This window comes from Panthera leo, chromosome D1 (genome assembly GCF_018350215.1).
Source record: "Panthera leo isolate Ple1 chromosome D1, P.leo_Ple1_pat1.1, whole genome shotgun sequence".
NCBI lineage: Eukaryota > Metazoa > Chordata > Mammalia > Carnivora > Felidae > Panthera > Panthera leo.
In genome coordinates this window covers 22,989,401-23,006,428 of record NC_056688.1, presented here as the reverse complement: position 1 = coordinate 23,006,428, position 17,028 = coordinate 22,989,401, and the positions used below count along the sequence as shown (strand labels likewise).

The 17,028-nt window shown below is 40.7% G+C and overlaps 1 protein-coding gene across 3 annotated transcripts in view; it reads left to right on the top strand.

The window, feature by feature from the left end:
* Window positions 1-17,028, top strand: part of CDON (cell adhesion associated, oncogene regulated) — a 101,660-nt gene that overhangs the window by 38,474 nt on the left and 46,158 nt on the right. For all 3 annotated transcript variants that reach the window (XM_042905687.1, XM_042905685.1, XM_042905686.1), the window contains exons 4-9: window positions 868-1,014; window positions 1,864-2,007; window positions 2,994-3,281; window positions 4,581-4,850; window positions 10,511-10,861; window positions 15,996-16,285. In XM_042905687.1, the coding sequence (XP_042761621.1) occupies window positions 868-1,014; window positions 1,864-2,007; window positions 2,994-3,281; window positions 4,581-4,850; window positions 10,511-10,861; window positions 15,996-16,285 (1,490 nt within the window). The remainder of the gene's footprint in view (window positions 1-867; window positions 1,015-1,863; window positions 2,008-2,993; window positions 3,282-4,580; window positions 4,851-10,510; window positions 10,862-15,995; window positions 16,286-17,028) is intronic.

Here is a 17,028-nt window from a genome sequence, read left to right as displayed (position 1 = left end):
ATTGTTCTATTTGTCTTGATCACTGAGTGATTTTAGTTTATTTAATTGAAACCAGGCTAAAGAAGGAGGAATGAAATCACTGACTGTAGAGAAAGGAATGTCGGGTATTGAACTTATGGAAAATCTGGAACGTGGTGGTTTTCTTAGTAGGTTTGAGCCATCTGCCTTTCAAATGGTGATGGCTTCCAGTAATGGAAGATGTCTTTGTCGGGGCACCCCTATTTACAGAAGAAATCTGGATCCCCCAGGAGTAGTGAGTTTGTCGTAACTGAGAAGAGTAAATGTTTTCGTAGAGCTTTGACCCATGGACAGCTCCAGGACTCACACGGGAAGGCTGAACTCCTAGTGGCAGGCGGCTGGATGCTTTCAGCACTGCAGATCATAAAGAACCCTTCCACGCAGGCTCCATCTGTAGCGAACTCTTAGTAGTGAGAGGAATTGGGTTTGTTCCTGAAAGCCATTTTATTGCAGTGTGAGTAGCGACAAACAGCATAAAGATGCGTAGGGAAAGTGGGTGTTCATGAGGGACTGGATTAGAAAAGGATGTCTCTTGACAGAATGGGAATGACTATGCTTTATGGTTCTCATCCATGTTTTAAGGGCCGCTTGCTTGTTTGTCTTGTAGTCTCCTGGAAGCGTTGGCTTCTGGAAAAGGGTGCCGTGACTTAGCTCTAGGCCTCAACCGGGCATCTCTACTCCAGCCCCTTCCTGAGATAAAAAAATCACGCTCCTCTGTGAACTGGGGTTAGCTGCCGCAAACGGCCGCGTTGCAAGATGTGGCTTCTAGTTTTTAAACTTCCTTGGGGAGCGTTCACATTTGCATTGATTAATCAATTAATTTTCTACTTATTTACTTATGTATTTTAGTTCTTGGTGATTTTGGTTCACCAACAAAGCAGGTTATTACAGCGGAAGAAAAGAGTACCGGTTTCATTGGCTGCAAAGTACCAGATAGTAACCCCAAGGCTGAGGTGCGCTATAAAATCCGGGGAAAGTGGCTGAAACATTCCACAGGTGAGACCTTCAACAAAAAGCCAGTGGTACCCACAGAACAAATGTCATGAAGCAACCTGCTGTTGAACTCCGTGTCCTAAGGACTGTGGCTACAAAAATGCATAAGCTATATTGCCTCTACTCTCAGAAGTCGGAAGAAGACCGGCATGAGTGGTTACACTGTAGAAATGATTACAATCCCAGATTCCCTCCATTCATTCAGGGTTCCACTCGGATATTTCTTCCTCTGAGAAGACCTCCCTCATCATGGCTCTATGTAAAATACCATGCCATGCCCCATTGCTCTGTGTCCCCTTTACTTAGCTGCTTTTTAAAGTTTCCACAGCGTTGTAATAGACAGATTTCTGGTTGTTTGTCTGTTATTTATCCCTTTCTTTGCGGCCCCCATTTCCTGCACTGGAATGTTGGCTGCATGAGTGCAGGGCTTGCAGTCTGCTTTCTTTATTGTATCACTTGTGCCTGGATCAATACAGGCACCCAGTGTGTATTTGTTGAGAAAAAAATGAACGGGTAGACATGAGTGGACACTGGCGGATCAGTGAGTGCTGTCCGGAGAGGTTTGCTCAAGGTGGGGGCTGTGGGCATTGTATCTCTTTCTACATATGCTTGTGCTTTCAGTGGGCTCAACAAATGGTCTGAGGTCAGATGTTTCTGATGGGTTCGATTTTGTTACTCTAGAACTATTGACTCCCCCCCCCCCCCGCCTTGACTTCCCCTTTCTTTCATTTAATAAATTTTCTCTGATTGTTGCTGCTGTTCTGATGTCTAAATTGAAAGGACGACTGCTAGCCTTTGTTTTCATTGGGGTCTTTCATATAGAGGCCTAACTGCATTCCCTTCTTTCCTCAGAGAAGTACTTAATCCTTCCATCAGGGAATCTTCAGATTCTGAATGTATCTTCAGAGGACAAGGGATCATATAAGTGTGCAGCTTTTAATCCTGTCACTCATGAATTAAAAGTTGAACCCATTGGCCGAAAGCTTCTTGTCAGTCGTAAGTATTTGGGAGAATAACGGTAACCAGAAGCATTCCTCAGGAGAAGCTTCCTCTGAAGCATTCTTTAGAAAGCACTGGAAAATCAGAGTGAATTTTTCTTGCAGATCCTATTTGCTTATCATAAGAAAGTCTTATAAAAAATTAAATACACGAATGCATTATAGTATAGTACTGTACATGTGTTTAAAAGATAATGAATTTTTAATTCATTGATTAATTTTTTAAAATATTTATGTATTTATTTATTTTGAGAGAGAGGGAGAGAGTGTGACCAGGGGAGAGTCGCGGGGCAGGGGGCAGAGAATCCAAAGTGAGCTCTGTGCTAATAGCAGAGAGCCCAATGTGGGGCTTGAACTCATGAACCGTGAGATCATGACCTGAGCCAAAGTTGGATGCTGAACCGACTGAGCCACCCAGGTGCCTCCCCGGCCCCCGGCCCCCCCCCCCCCCCCCCCCCCCCCCCCCCCCCCCGCCCCGATAATGAATTTTTAGAAGAGAATTTTGGTCAGGATGACAGAGTGGAAACCAGACGGAGAACTTGACCCTTTGCTCAAATAAAAAGAAATAGTAGAGACAATATAACTTTATAACAGTGGTAATCAAATTGGTGGCTAACTGAATTATGAAAAATTAATAGCTGTTTGGTAGCTATTACGGTAAAATTTTAATAAATTTTAATAAAAATTAATAGCTGTTACGGTAGCCGAACTCAGCTAGAACCAGTGGTCAAAGCACAACGAAGTGGTGGTTTCTGGATTGGTCAAAAATTCTGCATATCTAAACTGCTAATGCAGAGATAGCCCTAAGGGGCCACAAAGTGTTTTCATTTTAATTCTCCACTAAAAATATATTAAGCTACCATGTAGGACCTTGTGGCATAAAGAAGAATAAATGGGGAGATGAGAAAGCTTGCAGATTTGGTAAGGAACAGATTGGAAGTGGATGTTTAATAATGACATTTTTTGGTTCCCTTCTTTTTCCAGGCCCTTCTTCCGACGATTTTCACATTCTTCACCCCACCTTTTCACAGGCACTAGCTGTGCTTTCTCATAGCCCCGTCACCCTGGAGTGTGTGGTGAGTGGGGTCCCAGTTTCTCAAGTGCACTGGCTGAAGGACGGTCAGGACGCTGTGCCGGGAAGCAACTGGCGAAGGTTGCATTCCCATCTTGCCACAGACAGCATTGACCCGGTGGACTCTGGAAACTATTCTTGTATAGTGGGAAACAAGTCTGGAGACATAAAACACGTGACTTACGTGGTTAATGTGCTTGGTAAGACGTTACTTCTTAAATTGCTTTTTGGGTCAGGCTATTTTTCTGGTCTAACTGATGTTTGAATGGAAGATCTATTTGGGAACTATAAATGACACGTAAATAACGTCTTCACATATGATGTCACAAGAAGCTTCGGTTTTTTGTTTTTTTTTTTTTAAAGGACTGCTGATTTCAGCAGTATTTCTTGGTGGCACAGAACATTTCACTTGGGATGTTTATGGGAACCTCCCCCTCAACCTGGTTATGCAACGCAAAGCTTGTTCTTCCTTCCTAATGATGTGGAAGATTCTAGGCTGTGTCAGTGTGTTGGACCTAGTAGGAGTACCTAACAGTACTGACTAGAAAAGGTCACCTCAAAAAGAAATCTATTTCATTTTATTTTCCCTTAAGGAATGCTTTCACTGTATTATCTGCATTATTTCCACCCACATTGCTGTGTATATACTCTTTATCTCAAAGCTTTTCCTTCCTTTTTTTTCCAGTTCCCTGTCTCACTGTCATGTCTAGCACCAGAAAATGTTTTCCTTTATCAAAACAGATTTTCATGAAAGCCAGAAAAAAATAGGTTGTAAGTGGTTTCATAGTAAATATAGTTGCTGTAAACCTTCTGCATGTGTTTATTTGCAACATAGGTAACCCTGGAATTAAGTAAGTGTATGGCAAATGAGATTTAAAGTGCCGTGATAATCAGGTCTAAGTTAATATGCATAATCATGTAATTTGGGCATATGTTTCCAATGTTGCTAAATGATTTACTTGGTCTAGGAAAAAGTGGCTTGATGGATAGTAAAGGAAGTTTCCTGCCCAGTATAACATCTAGCCTAACGGCAGAATTGACCATAAAAAGAATTTAACCTGTGAATAAACATTCTTCTTTTGACTCTTGTTTAGTGTGAAATCATGGGAAACTACTTATTTCAAACAAATCACCTGAAACAAATGCTCAGGGAAGCCCAAGATGTATGTGTGTGTGTGTGTGTGTGTGTGTGTGTGTGTGAGAGAGAGAGAGAGAGAGAAACAGACAGAGAGAGAGAGAGAGAGAGAGAGAGAGAAGTGGGTGGGAAGATCTAGAAAAAGAGACTATGAAATATTAGTAACATATGGTTTATTTGATTAGAAGGAAGTTCAAATACATTTCTAATTTTGTCTTGATGACCATAGCAGGTAGGAGAATGTGAGTAAACAATGCAATTTGATTTCAACTAGTTATTGGTAGAGAGATTTTATGTGTCTTGTGTGATAATTTAAAAAGTACCTCTTAAGGGCTAGAGTTTAATTTATATGTTTTATTTTTAGAAAATGCTTCAATTTCTAAAGGACTACAGGATCAGACAGTCTCTCTGGGTGCCACAGTACAATTTACTTGTGAGATTCATGGGAACCCAACTCCAAACCGTACCTGGTTTCATAACGCACAACCTGTTCATCCTTCCCCACGACATCTAACTGTAGGAAACAGACTGAAAATCAGTGGTGTTACCATGGAAGATTCTGGGCTGTATCAGTGTGTAGCAGATAATGGGATTGGATTCATACAGTCTACTGGGAGACTTGAAATTGAAAAAGGTAGGCTTTTGGGTCCAGAAATCATAGGAAGTTTTACTTTACAGATAGGCTTTTGTTTTGGTTAAAAATTAAATCATTTTCACTAGAGAACATAATTCCATTACCATAAAGGAACTATGCCTATTTTCCATGTTCCTTTCTAGTTGCAGATGGGCATTTCCATGAAGAGGCAATATTATTTGATTAACTTCATTAAAAAAAATTTTTTTTTAATTATTTTTTTCAAAAGATACTATAGTTTATTTTTGTTTATTTTTTTAAATTTTTTTAACGTTTATTTATTTTTGAGACCGAGAGAGACAGAGCATGAACAGGGGAGGGGCAGAGAGAGAAGAAGACACAATCTGAAACGGGCTCCAGGCTCTGAGCGGTCAGCACAGAGCCCGACGCGGGGCTCGAACTCACGGACTGCGAGATCATGACCTGGGCCAAAGTCGGACGCTCAATCGACTGAGCCACCCAGGCGCCCCAAAAGATACTATAGTTTAAAAGGCATATGGTAAAAGTCTCTCATTTCTATTCCCTGGCCAGCCATATTGCCTTTAGAACTAACCAGTTTTATCAGTGTCTTTAATGTCCTTGTGTGTATATATACAATCACACACAATGTGTCTGTGTGCACTTAATAACATCTTTTTCCCCCCCGTAAATGGAGGTAGTATTCCTCAGAGTTTTTTATTTACCATATCTTTGATATCTTCCCAGATGGTTCATTAAACAGTGTTTTCATTCTTTTTCAAATGACTGCTTATTAAGGAGTTCTATAATGAATGTCCCTCTGCATAGATTATTTTGCACAGGTGTAAATATCTATAGAATAGATTTCTGGAAATGAATTTGCTGAATGAAAGCATCTTTGTTTGGTAATTTTGGTAGATATCACCGAGTTGCTCTGCAAAATTGTTACTGGTTTTTATTCTTACTGACCAGCAATGTGTATCTGCCTGTCTCCTCATATCCTCACCAGGGCAAGGTGTTAAATCTTTGCCCATCTGATAGTTTTAAAAAAAAAAAAATACCTTTTGGTCTGTATTTATATTACTATGAGTGAAGTTGGGCTTCCTATCATATGTTTATGAGTCATTTGAATTTGTTTTCCTATGTACTGACTGTTCATTGTCTTTTGTCCATTTTAAAAATTAGATTGTTGGTCATTTTTCTTGTGGATTGGTAGGAATTCTATATTAGGGATATTAATCTTTTGCCTATGAGTTATAAATATTTCAAGTGTCAAAGAATCAGTGTGATACAGACCAATTCTCTGACCTTGGTGCAATTATTTTAGAAGTTAATAGTAAAAGTCATTTTTAACTGGCATATATTTGGAAAAGTAAAATTATGCTTCTCAATAACAGAGAAAAAACTGCAGTGCAATGTGAAAATGCCACAGATTGAATTGTGTGGGATGTAGTAAAAATGGAATTTACATGGGAATGTATAGCCTTAAATGCTTATAAAAGAAAACTAGTAAGACTGAAAATAAGGAAGCAGAGGAAAAGAGATACTAAAGGGCAGAAATCAATTGAATAGAAAATGAAGATAAAATGGAGAGGATCAGTAAAGAAAAAAGTTGGTTCTTTGCAAATCTAATAAAATGGACCTACCTTTGTGGCAAAATACAAATAAACAGTTTTAGGAATAAAAAGTACAAGTCTTGTAGAGATTAAAAATAATAAATAAAGGTAAAGATAAAATAAAAGATAAAGATATATTGTGATAAACTTTATGTCAACAGTTTACAATGTTCTAGGAAATAGACAGATTCTTAGGAAAAATACGACTTAGTAAGGATGACTTAAAAGAAATTAAAAAGCCTATGTAGTCCTGTACTCATGAAGGAAACTGATTAGGGGTTTAAAATCTTCCCACAGAGAAAACACCAGGCCATATAGGTTTTATGGAGAGGTTTACGAAACTTACAAGTAACAGACCATTCCAAATATTACACAAACTCTTCCAGAGAAAAGTAAAAACTGGGAACTCTCCAGTCCTTATGATTTTGATTCTAAAATCACAAAGGAATGGCATAAGAAAGGAAAACCAAAGGCCAATCTCATTTATGAACATAGATACAAAAATCTTATGAAAATATTAGCAAGCCATCAATATTTAAAAAAGGAAATACATCTTAACTAAGGAGTCAGCCCAGGAATCAGTCAGAAAATTTAAAGTGTCATTCATCTGGATTGAATAGAGGCAGGAAAACATTTGACACGATTCAATATCCATGTTAGACACACTTAGAAAAATAGAAATAAAAGGAAATTTTCTTAATCTGATAAAGAGTATTTAACAAAAACTTACAAGAAACATCACTTTTATGGTGAAATGTTGGAAGCATTCTCTTTAAAATCTCTTTTATTGGGGCACCTGGGTGGCTCAGTTGGTTAAGTGTCCAACTTTGGCTCAGGTCATGATCTCACCATTCATCAATTCAGGCCCCACCTCAGGCTCTGTGCTGACAGCTTAGAGCCTGGAGTCTGCTTTGGATTCTGTGTCACCCTCTGTCTCTGCCCCTTCCTGCTCACACTCTGTCTCTCTCTCTCAAGAATAAATAAACAGTAAAAAAATAAATAAATAAAATCTTTTATTTGCCATCATACTGGAGACTCTGATCAGCACAGAATGACACAAAATATGTAAATAAAATAAAATATATAAGGATAGGAAAGAAAAAAATCAAACCCATAACTGCCATGATTGCCAATACAGAGAATTCTCAATTTGCTGGCAAATTATTAGAAATAATAAAGGCACTTAGCAAGGTATCTGGACGAAGACCAATAAAGAAGAATCGGTGTCTTTCTATATACCAGTGCATTAGTCACGCTTCTCCAGAGAAACAAACCCAGTAGGATATATAAGATATAAATAAGAGGTGGTTTATAATAGGAATTGGCTCACATGATTATGGGGGTTGAGAAGTCCCATAGTCTATCCTCTATACACTGGAGAAGGAGGAAAGCCAATAGTGTAATTCATTTGTGGGGTGGTGGAGAGCCTGTTGGTTTAAGTCTTGACCAAAGTCCAAAAGCTGGAGAACCAGAAGCGCTGATGTCCAGTGTTCGAGGGCAGGAGAAGGTGGATCAGCTTAAGCAGAGAGAAAGAATTCACCTTTACTCTGCATTTTTGCTCTACAGCGTGCTCAGCAGATTGGATGTTGCTCACCCGCGTTGGGCAGTGCCATCTGCTATACTCTGTTCACCAATTCAAATGCTAATCTCTTCTGGAAGCACTCTCGCAGACCCACCCAGTTATGTGGACATCCCTTCGTCCAATCAAGTTGATACATAAAATTAACCACTATAGCCAACAACAGGCAGAAAATATAATTTAAAAGTCACCTTTTAATATTAGCAACATTTAAAAAGACCAAGGTATCCTAGAAAGATATACCAGTTGGTACATACCGAAATTCAGTATTACACAGTTGTCAGGTCTTTCCAGAAACTTCCTGTAACTTCATGCAATTCCAATTAAAATCTTATTTGGATATTTTGAGGACATTGACAAACTGATTCTGGGATTTATATGCATGACCAAAGGCCCAAGAATAGTTAAGGCATGCTGAAAGAAGAAGAAAAACACAGGGACTTATTTTTACAGGTATTAGAACATATATAAAAATCTGTGGTAACTAAGATATATTGTATTGGTGCAGGAACAGATAGGCTATTGAAACAAGACAAAGACCCACCAAGAAGACATTTGCACCTAAGGATTTGACTTAGGTGGCATTGCAGATTACCAAGAGGAGGACATCCATTTCAAGTGTGGATGTGGGATAATTGCTCATCAAAATGGAGAAAAAGAAATGAAATCTCTAACTCGTAATGTGTATAAAGACAAATTACCAGTGGATTAAAGACCTATCTGTGCAAGGCAAGATGGCAGAGTTTTTGAAGAAAATGCAGGAGACATCTATCTGATTGGATATAACTTAACATTTTAGGCTAATTTTTTTTAAAAGATTGATATGACTACATTGAAATTAAAACATCCTTATTAATAAAGAATACCATTAAAAATGAAAAGAAAAGGGGCGCCTGGGTGGCTCGGTCGGTTAAGCGCCTGACTTCGGCTCAGGTCATGATCTCGTGGTCCGTGAGTTCGAGCCCCATGTCGGGCTCTGTGCTGACTGCTCAGAGCCTGGAGCCTGTTTCAGATTCTGTGTCTCCCTCTCTCTCTGCCCCTCCCCTGTTCATGCTCTGTCTCTCTCTGTCTCAAAAATAAATAAATGTTAAAAAAAAATTTAAAAAAAAAAAAATGAAAAGAAAAGCAGGGGCCCCTGGGTGGCTCAGTTGGTTAAGCGTCCGACTTAAGCTCAGGTCATGATCTCGCGGTCCGTGAGCTCAAGGCCCGCGTCGGGCCCTGTGTTGACAGTTCAGAGCCTGGAGCCTGCTTCTGATTCTGTGTCTCCCACTCTTTCTGCCCCTCCCCCACTCATGCTCTGTCTCTCTCTCAAAAATGAATAATGTTAAAAATTTTTTTTTTAAAAAAGCAATAAACTGTGAGAAGATATTAGCAGCATATATAACGAATAACAGAACACTAGCTGGAATATACAAAGAACTCTGAAACCATTACAAAAAAGATAAATGACCCAACAGAAAAATGGACAAAAAGCATTTCAAAGAGGAGGAAAAATACCAGTGACACATAAACACGTGAAAAGATGTTCAAGCTCATTAGTACTCAGGAGAGTGCAGTTTATGACCAGTGAGACAGCATCTTACACTTTCTAGATTGGCAGAGATTCGGGAATCTAACCATACCGAGTGTTGGTTTTGTCAAAGGTAGGAAGTAGGGCTGGAGAAAGAGAAGGATGCACTGGAGAAAATTCCATTTGTAATCGATATTCCATAGTAGGCACACTTAAAAATGGCTCCAGAGAATACCTGGGACCAAAAGGAAAGAGAGTTAGTTTAGAGACAAAAAATGTTGTTTGTGTAACATGATAAGAAATACACTCGTCGACTTTCACTCAGAACAGATTTCTCTCCCAGGCTTTTTGTAATCAGAGGTTCCCCCTGGAATGAACTATTTTTGTGAAGGAATATTATTTTGTTTTATGCTCCTTGACACCTTTTTCATGGCTTCACCTGTTTTATACTTAACAGCAGTCAAATGAGTATAGGAAACCCTTTTTTTCCCCTAAAGGACAGGAAGTCTGTGTAGGAAATGTCCAGGAGCCCACAATTAAGAATTCTACTTTTTAGGGACAGTTTTACGTGGTGAAAGTTGAGAAGAGAATTAACAAGGAGGGGGTTATCTTTGTTTTAGTTATTACTGTCATATATCCCTGTTTGCCCATGTCTTTGCAAACACTTGTTTCGGTGAATGAATGTGTTCTCCATACTGTTCTGCATGTAAAACATTGTTTAGGGGATGGTAACCAGATTTATTGTGGTGATCATTTGCCGGTGTGTATCCATATGTTAAATCATGATGTTGTGCACCTGAAACTAATGTTGTATGTCGATTATACTTCAATTAAAAAAAACACTGTTAAGAAATACATGTACGAAAGATGCTTTTAAGGCTGTTACTTGGGCACGACATGGATAACATTTATGCAAGAAGATGAATTTATTTTGCATTGTAGGTACTATAATCTTAATTATGTGTGTGTATTTGTGTGTGAATTACTGTTTTAATAGGCAGTGGACTCAAGCCAGTTATAATTACAGCACCAGCAAGTACAAAGGTGGTAGATGGAGACTTTGTTACTCTGTCCTGCAATGCCACTGGCGTGCCAGTCCCAGTCATGCGTTGGTATGACAGGCACGGGTTGATAACCAGCCATCCGTCTCAAGTGCTCAGATCAAAATCCCGGAAATCACACTTACGACCTGGGGGCTATGACCTGGAGCCTGTCTACTTCATCATGTCCCGAGCTGGCTCGAGCTCTCTGTATATTCAGGCCATCACTCAGGAGCATGCTGGGAAATACATCTGCGAAGCCACAAATGAACATGGTGCCACACAGTCGGAGGCAGTCCTCACAGTTGGTGAGTTGCCATTAGTACTTTTTCTCGGGTGATTAGCTTCCTCTGATTGTAGGGGATAAAGTGCTTTGAAGTATGTTTTTTTCATGAGTCCAGCAATCTCTGAATATATATATATATTTTCCCCGGCAATAGTGAAACACAGAACTGTGGTTTTGGGTATTTGGCCTTACCATGAACCGGATGAACCTTGGTTTCCATTTCGGATGTTTTGGTTAAGGTTGTAGTTGTCCTATAGAAAGCTCTCATATGGGACCAAGCCCGAGTTGTGACCTGTTTTCATGATTAATGCTTTTGGTTGTCTAAGCTACTGAAAGTGATCATTGCTGACATTTTTTAAGTGAGCCTTTGATAAGTACAGTATCCAGAGTCTAAAGGGTTGGCTTTCTTTTTTTTTTTTTTTTAACTTTTATTTATTTTTGAGACAGAGGGAGACAGAGCATGAACGGGGGAGGGGCAGAGAGAGAGGGAGACACAGAATCGGAAGCAGACTCCAGCCTCTGAGCCATCAGCCCAGAGCCAGACGCAGGGCTCGAACTCACGGACCGTGAGATCGTGACCTGAGCCGAAGTCGGACGCTTAACCGACTGAGCCACCCAGGCGCCCCTGAAGGGTTGGCTTTCATTGAGAAAGTAGAATCATGGTACTACCAAACAGTACCTCCTATTCAAAGTTATTTTTCTAATGGGATGTATAATATTAATTCTTGATATTTTATTGATTTTTGGTGAGGATGACTTAAAAGCTTTATACAGTTTTTGAAGTACTTAGTGTATAGAATATCGATATTGTTAAAATTAATTCAAATTTGACTTAATTCAAATTCAAGCCTTACATCGGTATTTAGAGCAGCAATGCGCCAGCAGGTAGTCAGTTGAGTGGAGACTGTCACCTTATTTGTCATGCAAGAAGCAGAGTGTCAAAAACAGTACTGCCCTTAGTCTTGGCAACTGAGTTCCCTGCCTTGGGCCAGTGCGTTAGAGGGCTCCTTGCAGCTTTCTTCTGCCTGGGTCCTCAGCTCCCACTGGTCACATAGTTCATGTGGTTAAGGGGTTAAGTTATAGTCCCTGGAGCCTGGAGCCCGTGTTCCTCCTTGTGTATAGCAGGTCTGGGGCTCTGGAAGTCCTTGCTTTAATTAGTTCACAGTCTGGTTCCACACAGGTCCCGTTCCCTGACCCATCCTCCAGAGTATAGACCACACCACCAGTGTGCAGGCACCCTTAAGCCAGAGGAGCGGCCAAGGGGTGGTCTTTTGCAGAGGAAGGAAGGTAAAGTAGACAGAAATTGGGTGTGCACACAGGTATTTCCATTCACAGGCACGCAAGGCCCCTGGAGCTCCAGAGGAAGCTGGAGGTAGAAAGAGAAGTGGGGAAGGCCAAGGACATCCATTTGTATTAGATTATAATTATTACTGTCTGATTATTGGTAAATTAGGATTATTCCCTGTAGCAGTTAGGGAAGGAAGAAATAGCTACTCACTTCAGACATGTTAAGAATCCTCCAATGAAGAGGGTAGTTGGGTGTTGTATAAATTCATACACGTGTAAATATGAATATGTATACGTGTGTGTGTTTATATATCTGCTCTGCCAAGCGAAAATCAGAGTGGCTCTGCTCAAATTGTTAGCTGTAGGACAGGTGTAACACAGGTGATGCTTGGTTAGCTTTTGGCTAAAGTGATTGTTTTCTATAAATGTAGGATAGCAAGAGGCATAGATGTGATAGTCACAGTTGATGGAACTGGATCTTTTGTCTCACTGCCTCACTTTAAATATCAAAGATCTGAAGCCTTTAGAAAATACATAGGCTAACTTGTTTAGGTTAGAATTTTTTAGGTCTTTAAGGTCTTCCCCACCCCTTCCAGGATTTTATGTCTTGATAAATACCATTTTCATGTATAGTAACCCCATCACCGACCTCCTTCCGAAATGTTCTTATATTTTCTCTTTTGCGCGCCCTATAATTATTAAGATCCAGCCAGGTTTACTAAAGCTCACAATACATAACAACCCACCTCTTTCTACAGGAATCTGAGCCTTATTAAATTCTAGCATACTGAGAGCCATTTACTTGTTTTTTGGAGGGTAAGCAAGGGCAAAGAGAGAGATGACTGCCCCCTCCTCCTTTTTCTTTCCAGAGACCTTGGGTTTTGAGGTCTGAGATGTACAAATATTTGTAGAGTGGGTTGTAACTCTTCAAAACTATAATGGGAGTTGGTTTGGGATAGTCGGGGTAGGGGATGCTGGTGTGAGTGGTCACAGTGGGAACGGCTTTGACAAGTTTGGTTATATTCCTTGTTTAGTTTCAGCTCTGAGTCATTAAATTCACTTCCATAGTTATAGTACTTAGAAAAGCAGAATTTTATCAGCCTCTTCTAATTCAAAAAGCATTCTACGTTTAAAAATACTTGGTCTATTTTTTTTTCTTTTTTTTTTTTTTAAATTTTTATTTATTTTTTTGAGACAGAGAGAGACAGAGCATGAACAGGGGAGGGTCAGAGAGAGAGGGAGACACAGAATCCGAAACAGGCTCCGGGCTCTGAGCTGTCGGCACAGAGCCCGACGCGGGGCTCAAACTCACAGACTGTGGGATCATGACCTGAGCCGAAGTCGGACGCTCAACCGACTGAGCCACCCAGGTGCCCCAATACTTGATGTCTAAACTGATCATTTCACACTTGATCTTAGCCAAAAGGCCAAGAAGTGATCTCGTCTGACCATTTCACAGAGTTGTTTTGAAGACAAGTTGAGATAATGTATGTGAAAAAACTTTTGAAAGTGGTGTTCAGGCCTTATAAATTATATCGTGTGAGTACTCAAATTATATTACTGGAAATAGCAGAGAGAAAAGAATTGAATCTTCCTCCTCCTCCCCTCTTCTCGAATCCCCTTTTTAATAAACGTGGCAGAAAAGTCTCATCGCATCCAGAATAGCAGGAGCAGAATTGTGACACTGATACCGTTAGACACAGGCTGCGGCATAAGTTTGTCTCCTGCCTCTGCATAAATTGAGGCCTGTGGTCTTTAAACTCTTGTACGGCCAGATACCACTTCCCAGTGGTAAGCAGCCCAAAGGCTCCGTGAAACTCCTAATGATGAAAAGGTCATTCTCCGCTACCCTAAGCCACAGCTAATTACCTCCACTTGCTAGAGCCCATCTGCCCCAGTGGGCACCAGCCGCACACCCTTACCAGCCAGCCCACGTCCTGACTCACTAGATAAACACGGCTGCTCCAGAAGCAATACTGTGAAGTTGTCTCAGTGAACTTAATTAGTTTTCTCCTGGATTATTTTCTCACTAGCTTCTTTAATGGAGGACGCGTCAGAGACACCTTTTCTCCTCTAAACAGAAAACCGACCTTACGCCGTTAGCCGTGGTTTGTGTCGGTTCCCTCCTGAACTGCAGGGCTTCTCAAAACACACCCACCTTTTACCAGGAATCCGACTTCACTGTGCAAAAGAAACTCTTTCACATCGTTTCCTCTGCTCCCTTCCTCCACAAAAGTGGTCAAAAAGAGGAGACCTTTTTGTTGCCAGCCTGAATAGCACTCGAGAGAAACCAAGCTGTCAGCACTTGGGTTTCATGGTGCTCGGAGTGTATTTGTTTTCATCAACTGCTTTCTCTGGAGCAGGATCACCGGAGTTCTGCTGGCTGTTGTCACTTAATCTCCCAGAACCCTAATTTCCTCAGCTGTGAAGTAGGAATATTACTGTCCACCTAAGAATGTTGTTTTGAGAGCTTGAGGAGATTATATTTATTAAATGTCTAACACAATGCGTGGCCCATAATATGTGCTCAGTAAATTTGGGGGATGGGATGTGCAACCTATTTCTTTTTTCAGCGCAAATATTTTTCCCTTCTCTTGTGTTCTGTATGCTTTTAGTAGCATTAAGACTATTTGCTTGTTTCATTTTTCTTTAGATTGGCAATTTTTTTTGACGTTTCTTTATTTTTGAGAAAGTGCGAGCAAGGGAGGGGCACAGAGAGGGGGACAAAGGATCCAAAGCGGACTCTGCATTGAGAGCAGCAGGCCCGATGTGGGGCTTGAACTCATGAACTGTGGGATCATGACCTGAGGCGAAGTCGGGCGCTCAACCGGCTGAGACACCCAGGTGCCCCTAGATTGGCGATTTCTTAAGCCAGTCTTCTGTTCTATCCAGAAAGAGGGCTTGCTTGGAAATAGGTAAACCCTTCTTTTACCTTGTTTCCTCTTGTCGAATGTAAATTGTTTTGCTTGTGTAGGGTATTTTCATTATCTGTTGCTGCATAACTACCCCCAAAGATTACTGAAACAGTAGCCCCTTTATGATCTCTTACAGTTTCTAGGGTTAACTGGACGCAGCTGGGCAATTCTGCCGGCCTTGCTTGGGGTCTCTTACGCCATTGCAGTCAGATGTACCTGGGGCTGGAACAGCCAAAGTGGCTTTACCCACATGTGTGACACTTTTGTGAAGGCTGGAATAACCGGCCACCTCCCCTTCCTTCCCTTTCTCTCCCCCTCTCCCCCCGCCACTCCACACGGCTAGCTTGGATGTCTGTATGGGGCGACACAGAAGTAGAAGTGCCAGGCCTTGTGAAGACTCAAGCCTGGAAGAGCACAGTCTCACTTTGGTTGAAGCCAGCCATAGGGCCAGCCTGATTCAGCAGGGAGGGGACCATCCAAGGGTGTGGATGCTGAGGGGTATCATTGGAGACTGGCTCCCCAGCAGGTAACAGCCTAGCTCTTGGTTGTTTCCTTACTATTGAGTTCACCTTGCCGCTAAGGGAATGCATCGCTTCGTGTGTTTCACTTACCAACTGGAATTACCACTCGGTGTTCTCCAGCTTAAAATCTTTCAAGGTTAAACTAGCAAACTGTTGTTGTAAAAGAGGGAATACTAGCGTAGGACAAGGAAAAATAACATCCTCAAAATCACTTCACTACCGCAGCTTTTTCAATAAGAGATTACTGTTGGAGGTTGGAGGTTTCCATGAATTGCAAACTGAGCTGTTAACCTGCTTTCACTTCTGGGGCTCAGATTGTCTGTATCCTTGTGGGCAGTTGGATCACTGTGAAGAAGGCACTGAAATAATGAATTTCCTCAAGCTGTCTCTTCTCTCTCTCTCTCTCTGTCTCTCTTTCTTCCATTCCCTGCAGTTCCTTTTGAAACAAATACAAAAGCAGAAACAGTTACACCTTCCAATCCCACTCAGAATGATAAAAGAGATGGTTCAGAAGCTGGATTATTGAGCTCATTTCCAGGGAAGAAACACTCCAGCGCAGTGGAATCATCGCCAGAGAAAAACACTAGTGGTGCCTCTGTCCCTGATGCCCCCATCATTCTGAGCCCTCCGCAGACCTACACATCTGATACGTACAACCTGGTCTGGAGGGCGGGGAAGGATGGCGGGCTGCCCATCAATGCCTATTTTGTGAAGTATCGAAAGGTAATGTCTTCTCATTTATCAGCTTTCTCTTCTCTCACCTTAACGTTGTGTGTATATAACACATGCTTATTATCTTCGACATTTATAGAGCAACAGGAAACAGGAGTGTTCTAGGATTATGAGTTTGGGAGAGCTATCCCAACAGCCATGCTGGTTTTACCAGTAAGCAGTAAGAATGAAAGATACACAGTATCCCCCAAAATAGGAATTCCAAGAACCCAGTGACTTCTTGACATTTTTTTGGACATTTTTTTATCAAACACTTTAACCCCTTGAGTGTAAACCTCTAGAAACCACTTTTTAAAAAGTCACCCCTTCCCTTTGTGAGATAGTAAAACACAGTTTATTTAACAAATAAAGCAGTTTCTTATTAGAAACATCAAAGTCCTCTGGTATAATCTCTGACAATTATTTTTATTTCAAGTTGTCTTCTTAATTGTATCGGGATCTTATGTTGTTTGGTGACTTATTTGAGTGAACCTTGATCCTCTCAGTTGATTTTCCAATGTTTCTTCCAGAGGCTTGTATTAAAGCAAAATGAAAAAAAGTGTTTCTTTGTTTATGAGACTAATAAATGAACAAAAGACACCCTCATATTTAAAATACCTTTCTTTGTCCAAGACATTTTGGTGCCCATCGTTTAATAGTATATATTTTTAATATCTGGAACAATTAACATGGTGATATTTGAAAGTTTATTCACTGTTTCTAACCTGATGATTCAAGATGTAGAAACTTTGAAT